Source organism: Bubalus kerabau, chromosome 4 (assembly GCF_029407905.1).
Source record: "Bubalus kerabau isolate K-KA32 ecotype Philippines breed swamp buffalo chromosome 4, PCC_UOA_SB_1v2, whole genome shotgun sequence".
NCBI classification, from domain to species: Eukaryota; Metazoa; Chordata; class Mammalia; order Artiodactyla; family Bovidae; genus Bubalus; species Bubalus kerabau.
Genome location: NC_073627.1, coordinates 46550688 through 46574164, shown reverse-complemented (window position 1 = coordinate 46574164; position 23477 = coordinate 46550688). Strand labels below are relative to the sequence as shown.

Here is a 23477-nt window from a genome sequence, read left to right as displayed (position 1 = left end):
ATTACTCAGCCTTCAAAAGGAAAGACGTTAAGACTCATCCCAAACTGGAATGAACCTGAAAGATATTATGCTGCTAAGTGAAATAATACACTCCCAAAAAGACAAATAGCATTTGATTCCACTTATAGGAGGTACAGAGGAGTCCAAGAGGTGGGGGAGAGAGGAATGGAAGTTGTTGTTAAAAGGGTATAGAGTTTTAGTTCTGCAAAATGGAAAGAGTTCTGTAGATAGATGGTGATTCGTATCATACTATCATATGAATGTACTGAACACTCTTAAAAAAAAGTGACATGGAACACTTCTAATATCCCTTTTCCTCATAAAAGCCCTCTGGATATTTTACCTCATGTCTCTTTCCCTGAGTTCTGACTGATACTATGGGGCAAAGTAAGTTTAGAATGTATTGGTCACGCTCTCCTTCAGCTGAGGTCCACACCCCTCTGGGTCCAACCTGGGATTTGCCTTAAAAAGTACTGTCTGTATTTTTGGTCTGGCAAGATCACTGCTGGGATGACTCAGAATTCCTTTTTCCTAGGGTCCTTGTTTATAAATTTGAGGTAATAGTACGTATCTCATAGCCCACCTTATTGTTACGAAGGTGAAATGAATTAATATGTGTAAAGAACACAGACTGGAACACGGTAAGAGTCATCCATCTAAATGTCTGATAGTATCTAGACCTGCGGCAAAGATAGTGAGCTTGCCTTGCAGAACGGTTTTAAAACTTCAGAATCTCTGGGAAGTGAAATAAGTCAGAGAAAGACCAATACTGTATGATATCATTTACACGTGGCATCTAAAAAATAAAACAAACTAGTGAATAGAACCGGAGAAGGCAATGACACCCCACTCCAGCACTCTTACCTGGAAAATCCCATGGGTGGAGGAGCCTGGTAGGCTGCAGTCCATGGGGTCGCTAAGAGTCGGGCACAACTGAGCGACTTTACTTTCACTTTTCTCTTTCATGCATTGGAGAAGGAAATGGCAACCCACTCCAGTGTTCTTGCCTGGAGGATCCCAGGGACGGGGGAGCCTGCTGGGCTGCCGTCTCTGGGGTCGCACAGAGTCGGACACGACTGAAGTGATTTAGCAGCAGCAGCAGCAGTGAATAGAACATAAGAGAAGTAGACTCACAGATACAGAAAACAAACTAGTGTAACCAGTGGAAGGGGCAAGACTGGGGTAGGAGACCGGAAGGTGCAAACGACTGGGGGTAAGACAGGCTCAGGGATGATTTGTTTCACACAGGCAATATAGGCAATATTTTGTAATAACTGTAAGTGCAAAGTAACCTTTTAAAATTGTACAAAAATGGACTTCCCAGTGGTTAAGGAGTGTGCAAGTCATGTCTGTATGCTGAGTCAAGTCTGACTCTGCAACTCCATGGACGTTCAGCCACCAGGCTCCTCTGTCCATGGGATTCTCCAGGCAAGAATACTAGAGTGGGTTGCCACTCCCACAGGCAGGAAGTCCATCTGACTCCAGGAGCCTCCTCCAGGGGATCTTCCCGACCTGGGGATTGAACCTGCATCTCCTGCACTGGCAGGCAGATTCTTTACCACTGCACAACCTGGGAAGCCAGGGGTTAAGAATTCTCCCGCCAATGCAGTGGACAAGAGTTCGATCCCTGGGTTGGGAAGATCCCACGTGGTACGGGGAAACTAAGCCCGTGTGCCGTAACTACTGAAGCCCATGCCCCTAAAGCCCAAGATCCACAGTGAGAGAAGCCACCACAATGAGAAGCCCTGGCACCACAACTAGAGAAAGCCTGTGTGCAGCAACAAAGACACAGCACAGCCCCAAACAAAACAAATGAATTAATTGTAAGAACTGTATAAAAAGTAAAAAAAAAAAAAAATCTTAAAAAAAAAAAATCTGCAGAATCTCAATGACCTTCAATGAAGCCAGGGAACTCCAGTTTTCCCACATGGGTGCCCTGCCCCGCCAGCCCCCCCCCCCCCCACCAGCCCAGCCTCACCCACCACACCTGCCTGGCTCCGGAAGATACTGGAGTCTGCCAAGCTGATCCAGTCACACCCTCTCATCTGCACTTGAGGGTCAAGGAGGGCTAGGGCAAGGTCACAGTGAGTTAAGGTCGAGCTTGACAAGGTTCCCAGTCCAGGGCCCTGTTTGCCCACACTTCCGAGGCAAGGTTATGTTCTGTCAGTCTGTGCTGTCTGTCCCTGCCGGCTGCCCCCAGCTGCCCCCCAAAGCTGAGTGAACAGTCAGTAAGTGACCAGCCTCCCAGCAGCTGAGGGGTTAAACTAGAAAGTCACTCCTTTGCAGCAGCTGCCTCATCTCCCAGCCCCCTCCCCATTATTCCCTCCAATAAAATAAGCACAGTGAAACAACAGGAGAAGGGAAGAACCTCACACAGCGGCAGCGCTGCTGCTGCTATAAATGTTGAAAAGCCTGCAGGCCCCTGGGGAATATACACTTTTTTCAGGCCCTTTAATTTCATTCTCTCCCAGAGCCTTGCAGGGTGAGATGGTAACTCACCAACGGCAAACAAGACGGGAACCAGGCCTCTCAGCATCTTGCTCATCCAACCAGCTAAGAGCTCACAGGCTGAAACCCAGGCGGGAGGTTCTGTTCCCAGACTTCTTTACATACCCCCAGTGGAAACAACTTCTTGTCAAATCACTTCACGAAAACCCAACACAGGAAACAAGAAAGCATGACACAGATAAAATTAGATGTCATTAAGTAAAAATCCTACAGCAGGCTTTTTACTTAATAAACTGAACCTTGTAATGCAGCAATCTTCTGCGACTTTCAGACAACAATCTCTCCTGTGCTTTGACAGTACAGTTCAATTTGTGAAAATTTCGATCTCAAAATGTTTTAGAAAAACATCTATTGAGTGGGGCAAAGTATAAGAAAATATCTTGTATATTTAAAAATGAAAGTCTGCTCTATGGGCCGCAGCAAAAAGCAATTAATAAATTATTCAATTATGTGTGTCTTTATACTTCTAGAATTTCAAATAAGAAGTCCTGATTGCAGGTCTTTAATGCCATCCAGATCGTTTGTTGAAATATTTTCTAGATTTAATCCCTTGATGTAAACAAGCTTTTTGAAACTCAAAGTGCTTTTTTTTTTTTATGAAAAATAGGACACGCTTTCATTTCAGGCAGACTCTTTCACTTAAGTACAGTCCTGAGAACAGGAGGGTTCGACATTTTTCTATTATGTATCTGAAGCATAAAGTACACATTTTCAGATTATTCCCTGTGCAGACATCCGGTGGAATTTGTAATTAAAGAACACGTATAAAATATATACATAGGAATAAAACTACCATATGACCCAACAATCCCACTACTGGGCATACACTCTGAGAAAACCATAATTGAAAAAGACACATGTTACCCGGATGTTCATTGAAGTGCTATTTACAATAGCTAGGACATGGAAGTAACCTAGATGTCCACTGACAGATGAATGGATAAAGAAGCTGTGGTACATATATACAATGGAATATTACTCACCTATAAAAAGGAACACATTTGAGTCAGTACTAATGAGGTGGATGAACCTAGAGCCTATTACACAGAGTAAAATAAGTCAGAAAGAGAAAAACAATTATCGCATATTAACGCATACACATAGAATCTAGCTCAGTTGGTAGAGAATCTGCCTGCAATGCAGGAGACCCAGGTTCCATTCCTGGGTCTGGAAGATTCCCTGGAGAAGGAAATGGCAACCCGTTCCAGTATTCTTGCCTGGAGAATCCCATGCACAGAGGAGCCTAGCAGGCTGCAGTCTATGGGGTGGCAAGAGTCAGACATGACTGAGCGACTAAGCACATAACACACACACAGAATCTAGAAAGATGGTACTGGTGAACCTATGTGCAGGGCAGTAATGGAGACGCAGACACAGAGAATAGATTTATGGACACCAGGGCAGGGGTGGGACCAATGGAGAGAGAAGCACGGAAACATATACACTACCATACGTAAAACAGACATTGGGAATTTGCTGTATGACTCAGGGAACTCAAACCAGGGCTCTGTGGCAACCTAGAGGAGTGGACGGTGGGAGGCGGGAGGGAGGTTCAAGAGGGAGTGGACATATGTATACCTATGGCTGATTCATGGTGATGGATGGCAGATATCAACATAATATTGTAAAGTAATTATCCTTCAATTAGAAAATAAAGAAAAATAATAAAATTTAAATCAAAAGAGTTCAAATAAAATGATGATGATATTCATCCTTAAAATTATTTTTTACCTTTATAAAAAGTTTCAGGCTAAATAAAGGAACAAATTGTTAAAAAGAAAAAATATATATATATAAACACTTTTAAACTGTGGTGTTGGAGAAGACTCTTGTGAGTCCCTTGGACAGCAAGGAGATCCAACCAGTCCATCCTAAAGATCAGTCCTGTGTGTTCATTGGAAGGCCTGATGTTAAAGCTGATACTCAAACACTTTGGCCACCTCATGCGAAGAGCTGACTCATTGGAAAAGACCCTGATACTGGGAAAGATTGAGGGCAGGAGGAGAAGGGGACGACAGAGGATGAGATGGTTGGATGGCATCACCAACTCAACAGACATGAGTCTGGGTAAACTTCGGGAGTTGTTGATGGACAGGGAGGACTGGCGTGCTGCAGTCCATGGGGTCGCAAAGAGTCGGACACGACTGAGCAACTGAACTAACTAATATAAACACACATATACCTACAGGATCTCCCAGTATGACGATCTGCCACATAAATGACATTTTCACATGCATTTTTTTTCATGTCTTTCTCACAACTACTTTGTGAAGAAAGGATTACAGATGAGAGAACAGAATCCCTAAGGAGTTAAGGAACTCACAGCATAATAGATGGTAATACCAGACCTCAAATCCACATTTTCTGACAGGTGCATGCTCTTTCTCCTTCTGCTCCAGTGAGTTGCTTTATTGGGTATATACACACAGACCAAATCTTCATTTTGGAATTAAAGATCAACCTAAATGTATGTGCTCAGCCGCTCAGTCATGTCTGACTCTGCAGCCTCATTGACAGTACCCTGCCAGACTCCTCTGTCCATGGGACTCTCCAGGCAAGATTACTGGAGCAGGTTGCCATTTCCTACTCCAGGGGACCTTCCTGACCCAGGGATCAAACCCGTGTCTCTTGAGTCTCCTGCATTGGCAGGCAGATTCTTTAGCATTAGTGCCACCTGGGAAGCCCGCTAAACGTATATACACTACTATACACAAAATAATCAACAAGGACCTAGTGTGCAGCACAGGGAACTCTACTCAATATTCTGTAATAACTTATACGGGAAAAGAACTGAATAAGAATAAGTATATGTATAAGTAAATCACTTTGCTGTACACCTGAAACTAATACAACACTGTAAATCAACTATTTGTTACTCAGTCACTCAGTTATGTCCGACTCTTTGTGACCCCATGGACTGCAGCACGCCAGGCTTCACTGTCCTTCACCATCTCCCAGAGCTTGCTGAAACTCATGTCCATTGAGTCAGTGATGCCATCCACCATCTCATCCTCTGTTGTCTCCTTCTCCTCCTGCCTTCTATCTTTCCCAGCATCAGGGTCTTTTCCAAGGAGTCGGCTCTTTGCATCAGGTGGCCAAAGTATCAGAGCTTCAGCTTCAGCATCAGTCCTTCCAATGAATATTCAAGGTTGACTTCCTTTACGATTGACTGGTTTGATCTCCTTGCAGTCCAAGGGATTCTCAAGAGTCTTCTCCAGCACCACAGTTTGAAAGCACCAATATAAAATAAAAATAAAGGAAAAAAAAAGAACTCTTCTCTTATGTTTGCTAACATTCTGGGGAGAAAAAAAATCCATCATCTATTAGACTGAGCCACATCAAACTGCCAAGGTTGAAATGCTTCTGACCCACAGAAATACCAATTTCATTTGGCTTGTCCTAATGCATCTCCGAATCGCTGGGCGCAGAGCTAGTTTGGGTAAAGGTAGCCTCTTGATGAAAAGAAACTGACCTTTCTAAGAAGGAAGTGAGTGAAATGAGTATTCTTCTCTGTCCAATAAACAGCACACAGCTTTTCAAAGGAGGGCTACCAAATGTCACACTCCAGGGGACCCCAAAGCTCCCCGTTGGCCAGAGAAAGCCATGTCCTTCTGGAAGAGCACTGGGCTCAGCCGCACCACCACTGGCTACTTGCAGAAAGAAGTACAAACTGGAAGAAAACTGCTCTCAAATACCCACTCCTCAACCCCACGCCCCACCCTGGGCCCTGGGTCTGCTCTCACCATGGGAACTTCTGGAAACACCAGAGCTACTTCCCAGGTGGCGGCGAGGGGTGGAAACAGGGCATCGTTATGAAGTCCTGCTTGCCTCTCCCTTCTCAGCTGTGCTGGTTCATGTCCTTCCACACAGACATATCCTGGGGGGAACAGCTGGGGGAGGGTGGCATTTCCTCCCCCTGCAGAAAGGAATTGGGGCAGGGGGAGGGGGGAGTGGCGGAAGCAGGATTCAGAGGAAAAGCTGTGTCTGGGGAAAGGGTGGCGCTGATACAGAACGACCCATTTAAAGGGCCACGTGAGGCGGCCCTGGGCTCCCAGGGGCTCAGCAGACCGAGGCACACACCCTGTGTGTAAACACACTTACCGCCCCCAACCGCCCCCCGCCCCGCCACACCCTCACATGGGCTTTCCAGCCTCTGCGGCAGCTCTCTTTCTCTCTCAGGGTACAAATGGGACTTTGGTGCAAAGAGAGGGAATCGTGTTGAGGAGCAGGACAGTTGAGAGTAGCAGTGATAAAGAGGAAATGGAGGAGAGTCCCCGGTGGTCCAGTGGTTAAGACTCCATTGCAGCGGGCGCGGATTTGATTCCTGGTCCGGGAACTAAGAGCCCACATGCCTGGCAGTGCGGGCAAAATAAATAAGATGTGGGGGAATTGAGGAACTCTATGAACTGTTGTAACTGAGCATCTGAATATCTGCCACGTGGGTGAAGACAGTGATGGGGGAGGGAAGTGAGAACAAGAGGCTCCCAAAGAGAAATTCCTTTCCTGGACACGGTCCCTGCTCCCCTAACCCCGGGTTCTTCCTTCCTGCCTGCCCCCAGATTCAGTGGGTACCCTCTGCCATGCGTTCAGCCCTATTCCAGGCGCTGGGGAAAAGATAGGTAAGACCTGGGCTGTGCCTGTGTGGGGGGCATCAGCAGAGTGAACCAAGCACTGCCAATGACTCCTCTTTCAGCCTCCAAACTTCAGACTGCTTCCAAAACAAGGAAGCTGTCTTCCTTGGCCTCCTCTAAGACTATCAGATGGCTTTCAACTTCTTGCCTTGAAGGTCCTGTCTCTACTCTGAGTCCACCCCAGCCTCTTCTGTGAGGGCTCAGGCATGAAGCTAACACTTACAGCAAGTGGTTATTTTCAGTGTATCTCATTCGTCCCACCCCATCCCATTTCACAGATGTAGAAACTGAGGCACAAAGCACTGAAGTCATTTGCTCAAGGTCACTCTTCAGGAAGTAGGCGGCTGCCATTCAGATCGAAGCTGAATAACAGCCCCTGCTGTTAGCTAGTTCACCAGACTGCCGTTCAGGAAAAGGCGAGGAAGAACATGAGAAACAGGATGACGGTGTCCAGACACTGTGACGGGCTGGTGGAGGACAGTGGCCCTTAAATGGTCGCCAGGAGATGTGGGCTCAAGACCCCATTTTTGTCACCAATTTGATTATGACTTTGCACAAATCATTTAACCTGTCGGGGCCTTCTTTCCTATTTGAGAATTTTGGTGAGATCATCTCTAAGGTCCCTTTACTTCTTTATTTGTAATTTTATTTATTTTTGGCTGTGCTGGGTCTTCACTGCTTCAGGGGCTTTTCTCTGGTTGTGGTGAGCAGAGGCTACTGTGTAGTTGTGGTGTGACAGCTTCTCATTGCGGGGCCTCTAGGGCATGAGGGCTCTGTAGCTGGGGCTCCTGGGCCTTGGAGCACAGGCTCAGTAGTTGTGGCAATCGGGCTCAGTTGCTCCGTGACATTTGGGATCTTCCCAGATTAGGGATCAAACCTGTGTCTCTTGCACTGGCAGGCAGATTCTTTACCCACTGAGCCACCAGGGAAGCCCCTAAGGCCCTTTACTTTTACCAAACTATGAGAAACAACGAATTACAATTTTGATGGGTGCTAGTGGTCAAGAATTTTCACTTTTTAAAGCCACCGGGTAGCAAAGAGTTGGAATAGGGAGACAGGCAAAGCCAGGCTGGAGAAAATTGGAATCATACACAGAAGGGACCCATTGGAAGTGGCCCGGCAGAGGGTGAGGAAGTGTTCTTGAATTTGGCTACTGGCCAAGGCCACCTGGGGCTTTCCGAGCCCAGGCTAGAGCACAGAAAAGAATCTAAAACCCAACTCTGGTAGATTAACATCCAGGCCCAGTGACGGCGGGGAAGGGGTGGGGTGGGCCAAGAAAGGACTTCAGGGACAGGGGTGCTCACCATGACGATGTTGGCCAGATGGGCAGAGACGAGCGCATACACCCCTCCAGAGGAGCCCACCACCGGTGCGGTCATGTCAGCCACAGACACTGCCAAGGACCCTGGTGCAGAGAGAGAGACGGAGAATTCAAAGGATGCTGGAGTCGCTCCCCACCCCGAGTCCCAGGCGCTGGGATGCTGCAGCCTCAGGGCTGAGACTCCAGAGCGAAAGCTCCATCACCCTGGAGCTTCCTGAAAGATTCATCTACGACCGAAAGGACCATTTGGTTCAAACTTCTCCTTTTACAACTGGGAAGCAAAGTCTCAAGGAGGGAAGTGACTTGTCCACAGTAGAGCTCCAACCCAGATCATCTGCCTGGCAATCTGGCCTCACTGGGTGCTATCTCAGGGTTCTGAGCAATGCCAAGAAAATGGTAGCAGTAGTTTTGCCGAAACTGCCACCCTTATGGGGCGCTATGTGTCAGACACCTGCCAAACATTTTGTGTGACCCTCAAGCCCACTCGCTGAGGCAGGCGCTAACAGCCTCATTGCAGAGACGAGGAGGCTGAGGCCTCAGTCACCTGATAGGAATGGCTGGAGCCAGGACATGAGTCCAGGTCTGCCTAACACAAAACCCGTGTACTCTTGGCCTCTCCAGCAGCCACTCCCTGAACTGTCAACCTCCACCCTCTACCCTCACTCTTTCTCAATAGCACCCAGAAACCTGCCATGCATCACCTCCAACTGAGTGAAACTGCAACAGACCAACAGGATCTCTAGAGCTGGGCATCTTTGGAGGAAAAATGTCCTTGAGAAGTTCTGGGGAAGAGAGAAAGATGATGTCATACCCCCTGGGGGAAAGGAATGGTACAGACTCTAGGTCTGGAGGATGAGAAACTTTGGTCCTGGGAGGGAAGCTGGGCAAAGAGGAGATGGGCAATGCATTGTTCTGGTCTCATTTAAGTGTGATCAATGCTTTGGCTTCCAGGGAAGGACACAGGAGACTAAAAATAACTGGGAGTTAGAACCCAGGGCTCAGAGGATGAGAGGTGGCTGGCAGGGTGAGTGTGCAGAAATCACCACTGGAAAATGCCCGCAGGCTCCTGAGCCAATTAGTCGATGCCTGGGTGGAGAGAGGAGGGCGAGGCAGAAGGCCAAGTTCTGCAGGCCCTAAGGGGGTGGAGGGTCAGCTCCTAAGGAAGAGGCTGGGGCCCGCCTGGGAACCAGGGTACCTGACACCCTGGGCCTGGAGAGGTAGCAGCAATGTCATCTGCCTTCTCCCCCCATCGCTTGCTGCCGCCACCCCAGATTGCTCTCAAGGCTCTGAGCTCACTGTGATCCTACCAGGAAGAGATTCCCCACAACAGGTTCTTCGTCTCCAGGGGGATGTCATCTCTCAAGGAAAACATAAATTATCATGAACTAAGAACACCCGAGTCCTTCTCCCCTCCCAGGGCAACTATAAATCTTTCCTCTCCCCTTTCATGCTTCCCCTTCAGCTTTAATTAGGTATTGATCTATTGTCAGATAACTTTTTTTTTTTTTTAACTGCTGAGCCATGGGGTCAACCCTATATAACAGGAGGGGGAAAAAAAATCTCAGGGTGGCCTGCAGGCCGGCAGAGATCTGCATGACAAAGGATTCCCACGCTCCGGCTGGGGCTGGTGGAGGAGGCTGCATTGCAGGGCTGGGCTTCTCTTAATTACCGTCTGGACAGAGGAAGCTCCCAGGCTGGCCTCTTTCCTCTGTGAGTCCCTGCAGACGGGCCCAGCTTCTGCTCCTTCGGCCTCATCGGTGGGATCCACCAGGGCAGGGAGGCAGCAGGGTCCAGCCTCCATGCACTGACCTTTCCCTCACCCTATCCAGGGATGGGAGTCCTGACCCCAGGCAGGGCCACAGGTCAGTCTGGATGGTGGCAGGATGGTCGACTGGGGGCGGGACTGGCTACTTGTGTGACCTTGGACACAGCCCCTGAATTCTCTGGGCTTCAGTTTTCGTATCTGTGAAATGAGGAGGTTAGTTCTAAGGCTGTCCAATGTTTGAGCAGTAAGACTCTCTTTTCAAAGAAACCTGACCTATACCCCTATCCCACAGAGCAGAGGGCAGATAGCTGCTCAGGCTGAATAGGGGTGAGACATGGGGAGTAAAGTTTGCCATTCACTGGAGGGGACCTCCAGGGTTCCTTCCAGATCAGAAATACAATAATCCAAGCCTTGGCCTAAGATCCAGGGTCTGGGGTTTGAATACTGATATAAGAATCTAGAAGGTAATGATCTGGACCCACTTGCCCTCCATTTGTGGCAGAAAGACTTTCCTTAAATGACTGCAAATTAGTCCTGGACTATGGGCTTCCCTGGTGGCTCAGATGGTAAAGAATCTGTCTACATTGCAGGAGGCCTGGGTTCGATTCCTGGGTCAGGAAGATCCCTTGGAGAAGGGAATAGCTACCCATTCCAGTATTCCTGCCTGGAGAGAATTCCATGGTTAGAGAAGTCTGGTGGGAGAGAATTCAATGGACAGAGGAGTCTGGTGGGCTACAGTCCATGGGGTCACAAAGAGTCACACTGGACTGTGTGACTAACACTTTCATTTTCAGAGGGACTGGGAGAAGTCAAGTAGAAATGTGGGCTGGTATGCATATCAACAGAGTAAAGCCATTCCGGGGTAGGAAGCCAGGGCCAGGGAGGATTCCTGACAAACCTATGGGATGCAGTGTGAACCCACGGAGGTCAGGAAGGTAGAAGACAGAGAAGCAAGCCACACCTCTGCACAGCAGCAAACCAAAGGACCAGTGCTAGTCAGGGCTGTGAATTTCCACCCCCCGAAACCCTGGGTCCATGCCAGCACAGTGAGGAACTGGCGACTTTGCCATAATGCACAGCTGTGATAATTTTAGCCTGGAAAATTTAAAGCAGGTGTCCTCCAGCACCTCCCTTAGTTGCTGCTGCTGCTGCTGCTGCTAAGTCGCTTCAGTCGTGTCCGACTCTGTGCAACCCCATAGACGGCAGCCCACCAGGCTCCCCCGTCCCTGGGATTCTCCAGGCAAGAACACTGGAGTGGGTTGCCATTTCCTTCTCCAAAGCATGAAAGTGAAAAGTGAAAGTAAAGTCACTCAGTCATGTCCAACTCTTAGCGACCCCATGGACTGCAGCCTACCAGGCTCCTCCGCCCATGGGATTTTCCAGGCAAGAGTACTGGAGTGGGTTGCCAATTGTCTTCTCCGCCCTTGGTTGCTAAAGAAAAGCAAATCCAAATAAAAATTGCCAGAACACCTACCTTTAAGCAGTATAACTTTATTTATGTATGTACTTTCTCATTTAGTGCTTGCCATGTGGCAAAGCCTGGGCTAGGTTCTGGGGGGTGCGCCCATGGCTTCTGATCTACAGAATTTATAATCAAAGTTGGGCAAAACAGTGAAAAGATCGGGCTATTTTGATTTTTTTGGCCGAACCACATGACTTGCAGGATCTAAGTTCTCTGAGCAGGGATTCAACCCATTTCCCCTGCAGTGGAAGCTGAGGGTCCTAACCACTGGATTGCCAAGGAAGTCCCAAGACTGGATGTTAAAGTATTTAAATTCAGCCCTATAATCATTAGCAGAAGTGAGATACATCTTGGCTTCAAGCATTGGCTAGAAGCACAGGTTTGGGGAAGTTTCTACTCCAGTTCTAGGATTTCTTGGCTGAGCAAACAGGGTGATTCCACTTCTTTGAACTGCCTATAAAATGGGGGTGTCAGTAGCCACTTCAGAGGAATGTGATGAGATAACACACGTGAACCCTTTATCACATGCCTGGACCATCAGACATGCTGAGCAGAGATTAGTTATAATTGTTACAAAATGCAATGGCCTTGGATTTGGAATATTTTCATTGGGCAGGAATTAAAGAACAGGGCTTAATGTCTATGAAGACTGCCCCGCCTTGGAGGACTTCCCTGGTGGTCCAGTGGTTGAGACTTTGCCTTCCAATGCAGGGAGTGTGGTTTTGATCCCTGGTCTGGGAGCTAAGTTCCCATATGCCTCACGACCAAAAAACCAAAACCCAAAACAGAAGCAATACTGTAACAAATTCAATGAAGACTTTAAAAATGGCCCACATCAAAAAATCTTTAACATGAAAACAATGACCTTCCTTGGTTTCCAATAAATTCCATGCATGAAGGATAAGTCTTGCCTCTGGTTCTCATAACACTAAGGTCATGTTAGAGCATAGCCTTTGGAGTCAGACAGCCTGATCGGAGCCCAGCTCCACCACTTATGACTGTATGTTCTTAGGCAAGTCACTTTCCTTCTCCAAGCCTTGACTTCTGTATCTGTAACAGGTGAAGGGTAACAGTACCTGCCTCAGGGGGTTGTTGCGGGGATTAAATACAGCCTGCACAGGACGGGCACTTGGCTATCTGGTCAGAGCCTGACTGTCTGAACCGGCACCCCCTCTCTGAAGAGCGATGCACACACAGAGCAGAGGAAGAGGAAAGGGTGCAGGCAGATCAATCAGCTCAATCCTGGAGATCAATGGCGTGACATGTGATGACCAGAATGCCCTCTGCTCTGAATCAATGACTCAAATAGGACAGCGCACGTCGTTTGCTTTGCAGTACAGACCCACACCCTCAGGTTCAGCTGGCAAGCCCCCTTCTGCCTGTACACCAACCCCTTCTGCACTGGTGTCCCTGGGAAGTAATACCTACACCGCTTCCCCGCTGGGCGTCATCTGGTTTGGACGAGACCTGAGTCATCTTGAATCTGTGTTGTCTTCTAGGTTACTCCGGCACGCCCACTTAATTGACTACTAACTGCAAGTGTTACGAGCACTTCCCTGTTCCTCGCCATTAACCATCTGGGTCTCTGAGTAGGTAGGTATTGAAAACGTGGCTCTGAATCCCCACATGTTGACACCCAGGGGTGTGTGGGTGGCTGAGGAAGTCTGGCACACAGAGACGCTCATCAGACCTTTGTTCAAGGATGCAGAACGTGCTGGATTCTGGGAGAAGAGAGGCTGGTGTGGGCGCTGTCCAAGGTGGCCAAATTTTCAACCTCAGCCCAGGAGTGAAGGAGAACAGCGCTGGGCCAACCTCCCAGCCTGAGGGTTTACAAACTAGCAGACCAGCCTCTCCTGGGATGGAAGGGTGGGCGGGCGGGGTGGGAGCCTTCCCTCTTTGATTCCGGAAGCCCTCCCACTCACTCCCGGGGTCCCTGCCTGCCCTCTGTTTACAAGGCCGACGCTGCCCTGCTCTCCAGATGACAGATTTAATGCCACTCAGAAAGGATTAAGATCTTACTTAAACACACACGCAAAGCTCCCTTGGGCACTGCTGTCAAGGTGAAGAGCTGAAGCAGCAAACCTTGTAAAGAAAAAAGCCAGCAATAAAGTTGGAGACATCACCAGGGAGATTCCCCTGTTCAGAAGACCGGTTGGTGCAGACTCCTGCAGAAATCTCTTCCACTCTCCCCACCTCGCCCCGGTCCACCTCCCCTCTCACCAGGGCAGAGGACCAGGAGCTGGGACACTGTCCTCTGTCCACCTCACCCTGGTCCACCTCCCCTCCCACCAGGGCGGGGGACCAGGAGCTGGGACACTGTCCTCTCCTCACCTCACCCCGGTCCACCGCCCCTCCCACTGAGGCAGGGGACCAGGAGCTGGGACACTGTTTTCTGTCCACCTCACCCCAGTCCACCTCCCCTCCCACCAGGGAGGGAGACCAGGAGCTGGGACACTGTCCTCTGTCCACCTCACCCCAGATCACCTCCCCTCCCACCAGGGCAGGGGACCAGGAGCTGGGACATTGTCCTCTGTCCACCTCACCCCGCTCCTCCTCCTCTCCCACTGGGGTGGGGGACCAGGAGCTGGAACACTGTCCTCTCCCCACCTCACCACGGTCCACCACCCCTCCTACTGGGGTGGGGAACTAGAAGCTGGGACACTGTCTTCTCCCCACCTCACCCGGGTCCATCGCCCCTCCCACCAGGGTGGGGAACCAGAAGCTGGGACACTGTCCTCTGTCCACCTTACCCCAGTCCACCTCCCCTCCCACCGGGGTGGGGGACCAGGAGCTGGGACACTGTCCTCAAGGCCACAGTGATTACACGCATCACCTGCCACGTGGGCTGAGTCAGCCAGGGCCCAGACTCCTCCAGCTGGCACAAGCGCTCACAACCTCTTGGGCCAGACTCTCTCCGGCTTGCAGTGGGTCAATCAAGGGCCAGCCCAGGCAGAGGCAAGACTGCCCTTTGGGTACAGGTGGCCCCCCCCATCCCTGGGATCTCACTACCCTTGCTTTATTTCATTCTTCACTTCGCCCCGCCCTCCTCACATCCGGCACGCATATCTCATTTTTCGTTGTTCAGTCACTAAGTTGTGTGCGACTCTCTGCAGCAGATCTCATTAGTTCCCTCTTAAAGCTTAACAGGTGCCAAGAGAAGGTAAGGAATTTCCCCAAGTTCACACAGCTACGACACGGCAGTGAAAGACTGAAACCTCGGTCAGTCTGCCGGCTCCAAATCACATCCCTCCACCCACTTTGCCATCACACGCCTCGCTCTCTGGGTGGCATCCCCGTCCGGTCTCCCTGGGGAGGTGGGGAGAGGTACCCGGAGGAGAACCCTAGCAGTCGGGAGCCTGGGTGATGAGCGTCCGCTGGAAGCCTGGGGCCTGCCTGACGGCACAGGGTCTCATCAGCCGTCCTGGGGAGGTTCACCCCTATGGACTCTGGGCCCACCTGCCTACCTGCCACAACACCGGCCACATAGACAAGACCAATGCGGGTTGCTCCATGCACCATCTCCAGAGGCACCCCCACCAGGAGCTGGAGCACCACGTTGAGTCCCAGGTGTTCTATCCTGTACAGAGAGACCACAGTCATTCACTCAGCATGTCAAGAGGCTGGGGATCCAGCAGTGGACCAGACCCTATGGCTGGGAGCTCCCTGGTGGCCTAGTAGTGAAGAATCAGCCTGTCGATGCAGGGGACACGGGTTTGATCCCTGGTCTGGGAAGATCCCCACATGCTGCCAGGCAGCTAAGCTCGTGTCATAACTACTGAAGCCTGTGCTCCTAAAGTCCACACTCCATCACAAGAGAAGCCACTGTAATGAGAAGTCCACATGAAGCAATGAGGACCCAGTGCAACAATAAATAAACACTTAAAAAAAAAAACTTAGTAAGTCAAAGTTATTCCCCCAGTTCCTGTTGTGTCCACATCTTGGCTCATGAGGATACCCAAGCATGAAGGGCCTCCCCCACTCTCCTCCTCAGCCCTGAAGTCGAAGCTGAGACATAGCAGGCCAGGCTGCCATCCCCTTAGGCTCAGAGTAGAGACATTCATCAGTGACCATCAGAGAAGTCTCTTCACCCCAAAGCAGCCTCCCCAGCAGGTGCAGCCAGCTGGGGGAGGCTCTGTGGCCCCCTTAGAAGCTCAGCAGGAGCAGAGGTTCACAGTGGAGCTTCCTCGTGGCCACTGTGGGTCATTCTCCCAAGGAAAGAACCATGAGGGCCCGGGTGATCCTTCTTCCCATTGGCATCCCCACTGCCTGAGGGATAGGCACCCTCAGGGCTTTTCCACGCTTTCTCTCCACTTCTCTAGAGTCTGTAGAAAACACTGCAGAGGTCTGGGGTCCGGGGATTCTGACTTTCCAACTCCACACTCCCACTACGTAAAAACTGTCTCCAGCCAAGATTGTGCATTCAAGAGACTTGGACCTGGGTGGTCACCTGGCCAGCTAGGAGGTCCTTATCATGGGTAAGATGCACCCCTGAGGACTGGTGGCACTCCAGGTCCCAAAAGAGGTCACATGGCTCTGTAAACAGAAACTGTAATATTTCCAGAGTTCCTCAAGAAGACTCATGTCACCATATAGGTAGACCTCCTTTCAACAAATCAGTGCTTTATTTCACTTATAGTGCCACTCACACATAGTTTATGGACAATGAACCTGGTGGTTGACCACATTTCCCTCTTTGCTTTGGCCACCAGGAAGCTCAGAATAAATCTATAACCTACTTACAGCAAATATACAGAATCACATGCTGTGTGTGCTGATCTCACTTTGCTTTCTCTTTCCCATACACTCTTTTTTTTTTAACTGTACAATTTATATATATATATATATACAATAAATATATAAATTTATTTATTTTTGGCTGCACTGGTCCTCATTGCTTTGCACAGCCTTTCTCTATTTCAGCAAGTGGGAGCTACTCTCTGTTGAGGTGCGCAGGCTTCTCATTGCAGTAGCTTCTCTTGTGGCAAAGCACAGGCTCTGGGCACATGGGCTTCAGTACCTGCAGCACACAGGGCTCAGTAGCTGTGGTGCATGGGCTTAGCTGCTCCGTGGCATGTGGAATCTTCCCCACCAGAGATCAAACTCCCTGCACTGGCAGGTGGATTCATACCCACTGCGCCCCTAGGGAAGTCCCCTCAACTGTATAGTTTTAATGGCATGGTATGCACAAACATCACCACCACTAACTGTAAAACATTTTCATCTCCCATATACTCTGAATAATTTACACATACCAGTTTGGTATTAGATAAGTTTTAAGAATCCATCTCAAATCCTGTGTCCAGGTAGACAAAAATAAACTAAAATAAAATTTCAATCCAGGCTCTCTGGACCAGTTATTTCTCTGCAGGGATTGTTGATAGAGTGAAGGACACCAGTACTCACCCCGCATGCATGAATATGTATGTCAGGTAACGCCAAGCCTGTGCTCGGAGCTGTGGATGGTAAACCAGTGCGTTCTTCAGGTATCGTGGGTGGGTTACCTGCAGTACAAACTGGCCCAGCGACACCCCATTATAAAGGAAAAAGGCAACCTGGAGGAGAGCAGAGAGTACAGAGAGGCCGTTACTAGGCAGGAAACTGCCAGGAAGCCCTCCTGAGCTTATTATCATGCGGAATCCCTAGGGAAGTTGCCATCTGTCCTTCTCACACCCCTGTGACCAGCACCCAAGCTAGCTCTCCACCACCTCTCACTCCACTTCTGTTCATTGTGTGTTCAGGGTTCACAAAATGGTCTCAAGGTCTCTGCCCACATTTCCTCGGTGCTAAGCAGAAAGGGTTTGGAGGATTTTAAACTTTAATTCCAGTAATAACTCACATACCCACTTGGGGTTGAGGCAATGCCATCTAAGTTGATTTCAAAAAAAAAAAAAAAACACAAAACTGTGGCAAAAGCCATGTAACATAAAATTTACCATCTTAACCATTTTAAGTGTAGAGTTCAGGGGTGTTAAATACATTCATAATGGGCAACCATCACCACTATCCATTCACAGGATTCTTTTCATCTTGTAAAAGTGATGAAAGCAACTCTATATCCATGAAACATTAATTTCCATTCCCTGCCCCCCTGCCCCTGGCAACCACCATTCCGCTTTCTGTCTCTACGAACGCGACTACCCCAGGGACTGTGTGGAAGTGGAATCACACAGCATTTGTCTTTTGTGACTGGTTTATTTCGCTTGGCATAATGTCATCAAGATACATCCATGTTGTAACGTATGTCAAAATCTCCTTCCCAATATTCCACTGGATGTAGCTACCAAATTTTGTTTATCCATTCATCTGTCGATGGATCTCGGGTTGCGTTCACCTTTTAGCTACTGTGAGCAATGCTGCTATGAACATGGGTGTATAGATATCTGAGTCCCTGCTTTCAGTTCTCTTGGGTATACACTCAGGAGTGGCGTCGCACGATCGTATGATAATTCTGATTTAATTTTCTGAGGAACCGACATACCGTTTCCCACAATGGCTATACCACTTTACATTCCCACCGACAGTACACAAGGATTTCAATTTCTCTGAATTCTCATCAACACCTCACATAAGAATTTGTGAAGATGACTGAAGCATACTTGTTTAAGCCCGAAAAGAGTGTTTATTTTAACTATTTCTCCCTGGAACTCTCTCTACAATGCATAATTCATGTCCCTAGGTTCTTAATTTTAAGGATGCCTCAGGTATTGATCTGGGCTATAGGAGCAATGTCTTCTCCAGCAACTGATGGGGGTTTCGCTCCTGTACTAAATGATCCCAAATTCCTGTGTTTCTTTGTGACTCAGGTTTGCTTGTACATTTTCTCTTGTCCTCTCTTGCCATGCCTGGGGTGTCAGCAAGTTGTTAACCAGTTACCACAACCAGGTTCTTACTTCCTCTTGTTGGCAGGGAGGAGGCCCTCTTCTAGTAGCTTCCCATTATGTTCACTGTTATGGAATCAGAAAGTTAGGTTACTGGAACAGGATATAAAACAAAAGGCTTGGGCTTTGGTATAAGGACTCTGAAACAGTTATTTCATCATTTTCCAGTTTCTTCTAGATTGGTGATTTGAGTTTACACAGCTGAGGTTTTGGAAAATCAGAAACCAATCTGGACAAAAGATCCAGCTCCTCTGAATAACCTTGGGCAAATTATTTTAATTCACTGGTCATCCATTTCTCTGGGGCTTCACAGGTGGCACAGCGGTAAAGGATCCCCCTGTAATGCAGGAGATGTGGGTTTGATCCCTGGGTTGGGAAGATCCCCTGAAGTAGGAAATGGCAACCCACTCCAGTATTCTTGCCTGGAAAATTCCATGGATAGAGGAGGCTGGCAGACTACAGTCCATGGGGTTGCAAAGAGTCAGACTGAGCACACACGTGGCTTTCCCATTTGGAAATGGGAATACTCATGTCTACATTTCCATGGTGATTGTGAGGCTTAAAAATGATAAACTATAAAATGTTTTTTTTAAAGGTGGGCTTCCCACCAGGGGCTTCCCTGGTGGTCCAGTGGTTAAGAATCCACCATGCAATGGAGGGGACCTGGTTCAACCCCTGGTTGGGGAATTAAGATCCCACACGCTGTGGGCATCTAAGCCTGTGTACTGCAACTGAGACCCGATCTCTCTCTGCGTGCTCAGTCGTGCCCAAGTCTTTGCGACCCCATGGACTGTAGCCTGCCAGGCTCCTCTGTCCGTGGGATTCGGCATGGATTCCCCAAGCTAGAATGAGATTCTCCAAGCTAGAATACTACTGTGGGTTGCCATTTCCTACTCCAGGGGAGCTTTCTGTTCAGGGATCGAACCCACGTCTCATGTCTCCTGCATAGGCAGGCAGGTTCTTTACCACTAGTGCCGCCTGGGAAGCCCTAAGACCCGACGTGGTCAAAATAAATAATTTTTTCTTTTTTTTAAAGATAAAGTACACGAAGAGCCAGCCCTGTGAGCAGCATCAGCTGAGGGAAGGCAGCTGTAATTAGCTTGGGGGTAAGCCCTCCTGGGCTAAGCCTGGGAATGGCTCAGGGCTCCCAGCAGCTGGACTCCCTGGGAGCTGAATCTGTTCACCTAACACCATGCGTGCGGGTGGCCTGGCAGCAAACACAGCTTGCAAGCCAACTCGTTATTATTGGTCCTCAAATAGAAGTTAATAAATAGACCAACACAGTAAGCGCTTGGAGAACAAGTCCAAGAATATCTCGGAAAAATCGCAACTTCAACATGTACTTGGAGGAAGCCAGAACAACAAACCGAGGAGCTCTGGTCTGCAGTCCAGATATTCTGATTAAAGAAAGGAAGAAGCAGGACGCCATGAGGCTTAATGATCCTACAGTTTGATTCGGCAGGAATTTTATAAGAACGTACGCAGGGGCGGTAATTAAGCCCTAGCTCTGGAAGAGAAACGGTGGAGATTATAAAATGCCAAAAGGAAGCCAAGCATCCGTTTGAGAGCTCGCGCTGGGGATGGGGGTGGGCCACAAGTTCTGGGGCTGAAGAGCCGGAAGAATTCAGAGTCCCTCATACAGGACTGCTGATTCAGAAAGTGGTACTTTGGATCGTGTTGCATAAGATGAGACTTTTAGAATTACAATAGGTAAGGATGATTCCCTAAGGGGAGAATGTTCCTGCAAAATATGTGAAGCCCACATTTACCTGTTCATAAACACTCCTTCCCATACGTATTGATGTAATGCTTTTGTGCTCAGAAAGCACCACGAGCAATTCTCTGGCTCTAAACAGAGGAGTCGCGTGGGAGAAGGAGGGCAAGTCTGGTTATTCCCACTTTCCAGATGGAAGATGGAGTCTGGGGGGAACAAATGACCCATCCACGAGGCTCACTCCACTCACTCTGGGAGGAACTAACAGAAGTTGCCTTAATGAGTTTGCTTGGTGAAATGCCCCCAATCAAAGACCTTCTGACACTGTTCGTGTTGCCGTTGATTTGGGCGGGGGGAAGGGTCATACAGGGGTTTCGCTGCAGTACATGTGACTTCAAGTCATGATCTTTGTAATACCTCTGTGGCCGAGGGGCTATAACAACACATGCATGCCCTGCACCAGGGCCTGACCTGCCGTGACAACTGCCATTTGATCCTCAACCATCACCTTTCGGTGGTGAAGGTGCTGCACTTCCCCTTGTGATCTCAGATATCCTCCTGGAACTTCCCTGGTGGTTCTAATTGCTAGGATTCTATGCTTCCACTGCATGGGGTATGGGTTCAATCCCTGGCTGGGGAACTAAGATCCCACATGTCACACAGTGCAGGGGGGAAAAAAAATTATATCCTTTTGACCCTCCAGCAGCCCCTTCGTCACCCCCGTCCTTGCCTCTAGCAGTGTGACCGTGATCATGAACCAGGGCGGGGGGCAGCAGGTATAACTGTCGTAGTACCACTTCCGGTCAATTTCCCGGGGCAGGGTCTCGTAGGCCACGTGACGGATGAGTCGCTGGGAGAGGTTCAGCCCCTTCTCCTCCAGCAGGGCCTTGCTGCAGAGCCTGCGGTTCCCCTGCAGGATGGCCTGGCGAAAACTGTTGGACCGCTTGTTGCTCATCTACATGGGAACAGGGTGGGGGAGGGGGTCAGAACCGGGGTCTCAGGGGAGCCCCATCCCATTTCCCAGCCAGCCAGTTCCTTAGACCGCCCAGGCCTGAGGCCACCTTCCTCTTTCTTCTGTAATAGTTTGCTGCTGCTGCTAAGTCGCTTCAATCGTGTCCGACTGCAATCCCATAGACAGCAGCCCACCAGGCTCCCCCGTCCCTGGGATTCTCCAGGCCAGAACACTGGAGTGGGTTGCCATTTCCTTCTCCAATGCATGAAAGTGAAAAGTGAAAGTGAAGTCGCCCAGTCGTGCCCGACTCCTAGCGACCCCATGGACTGCAGCCTACCAGGCTCCTCCGTCCATGGGATTTTGCTGTAATAGTTTGCAAGGAGTTAAATGTAAGTTAACAAGCAATATTCACCAAGCTCTTCTGTGTCAGGGGCTGTTCTAAGCACATCACAGCTCAGCTCATTTGATGCATCTAGTCTACCTCTAGTTAAAGACCATGAATATCCCCATCCCACCAGATGAGGAGCCCAAAGCGTAGAGTTCTAAAAATCCATCAAGTCCAAACCCAGCAAGGCTCCAGAGCCTGGATTCATATCCACGATATCTCCTCCCACCCACCAGCCTGCATCCCTCACAGTTTCCTGAGCAACTATTAAGCATCAGGTGTTGCCAGACACGGAAACACAGAGGTGTTGAAGGCTGATAAGTGAAAGTGAAGAAAGTGTGAAGGTGTTAGTCACTCAGTCATGTCCAGCTTTTTGGGACTGCGTGAACTGGAGCCCACCAGGCTCCTCTGTCCATGGAATTCTCCAGGCAAGAATACTGGAGTGGGTAGCCATTCCCTTCTCCAGGGGATCTTCCCAACCAGGGATGGAACCCAGATCTCCTGCACTGCAGGCAGATTCTTTACTATCTGAGCCACCTAAGTGACCAGCAATCATGATTCACAGTGAAGCCTGCTGTGGGAGCACATAGGAGGGAGGCCCAACCTGGTCCGAAGGTGGTCGTGGAGGACTTCCTGGAGGAGGTGGCATGAGTGAGAACTACAGGACAAGTAGGAGTCAGCATCCCCGGCCCCTGGAGCCAGAACCCAAAGCTGTGCTTGTGGAAGGTCATCAGTCCTGAAGGACCCCAAGGGAACTGTGATACTTGAGGAGCCCCAGGCTGGGCCCCTTCCCCACAGAGCCCTGGCAACCTGATTCCCAGAGGCAGATGCTGATTTTCTCCTCCAGAGGCCTCCGCTACCTCCCACGCACTCTCCCTGACCACACTCTAGACCCTCCATACAGGAAAATATTCTAGAGACACAGCTCTCCTAATCAGAGTCCACGGTGCTGCCCAGGGGCTGCCCCATGGTCACTGGGTAGGGATTATCAGTGTATTTCTGGGACTGTGGGCCCAGAAGTGGACATCAGGCTAAACCTGAAGGCAGGAGTCCAGACAAGGCTGCAGAGGGGAGCCAGCCAGACAAAGGCACAGGGGTTTGAAGCCCTGTTGGGGGCAGAGAGCTGGGGAAGATCTGGGTTCAGACCAGGCCAGGATGAATGAGTCTCCATCAGCAGTCCCCGCCCCCTCTCCTGGGTTCTGCACACACCTGCAAAATCTGGCTGAAGCCTCCCCCCTCTAGCAGGCCTTCCCGGATGAACCCCTTCCAACGATTCCTTATTCCCATCCCCTCCATGCCTGCAAAGCTTGGGCCTGGTTCTCAGTGGCTTGGCAGCTCTATAAATTTAGGCAGGACTGAGGGCTCTGCGTTGGCTGCAAGCCCAAGACAAGACCATGTGATCTGATTAGTTTGTAGCCATCCTCTCCCTCAATCTCCAGGTGTGTACATGCCTTACAAACACACAGCTGCAAGACTCATGGCGGGGAGGCGCTCAGCATGAGTATGGGAGAAGCAGTGCGTGTGCGCACACACACACTCACCATTGACCTTGCCCTGATGTGCCTAGAACTGTGCTGGGCACAGCAGCGGCCGTGGTCTCTGGCCTCACGGAGCTTATAGGAGAGACAGAGGTGTAATCAGCAGCAAAAGATGATGTCTCCTTTGTTATCCTGTGCATTGTGTTATCCCCGTGATATAAAGGTGGAGATGGGAGCTTGGAGAGTAATTTTCCTTGGAAAGTAATTTTCTCAAGGACCCATAGTTAGTAAATCATGGAGTCAGGATTCAGATTCAGATCCGCCTGACTCTGGGGCCTATGCTGGCCCATATGGTGCTTTCATGACAGTTAGATAAAGAAGCC

General features: G+C 49.5%; 1 protein-coding gene across 1 annotated transcript in view; it reads right to left on the bottom strand.

The window, feature by feature from the left end:
• Nucleotides 1-23477, bottom strand: part of RHBDL3 (rhomboid like 3) — a 53356-nt gene that overhangs the window by 7118 nt on the left and 22761 nt on the right. The window contains exons 4-7 of the mRNA XM_055577222.1: nucleotides 21010-21234; nucleotides 17091-17239; nucleotides 15152-15264; nucleotides 8444-8544 (exon numbers count right to left, since the gene is read on the bottom strand). Coding sequence (XP_055433197.1) covers nucleotides 8444-8544; nucleotides 15152-15264; nucleotides 17091-17239; nucleotides 21010-21234 — 588 coding nt within the window. The remainder of the gene's footprint in view (nucleotides 1-8443; nucleotides 8545-15151; nucleotides 15265-17090; nucleotides 17240-21009; nucleotides 21235-23477) is intronic.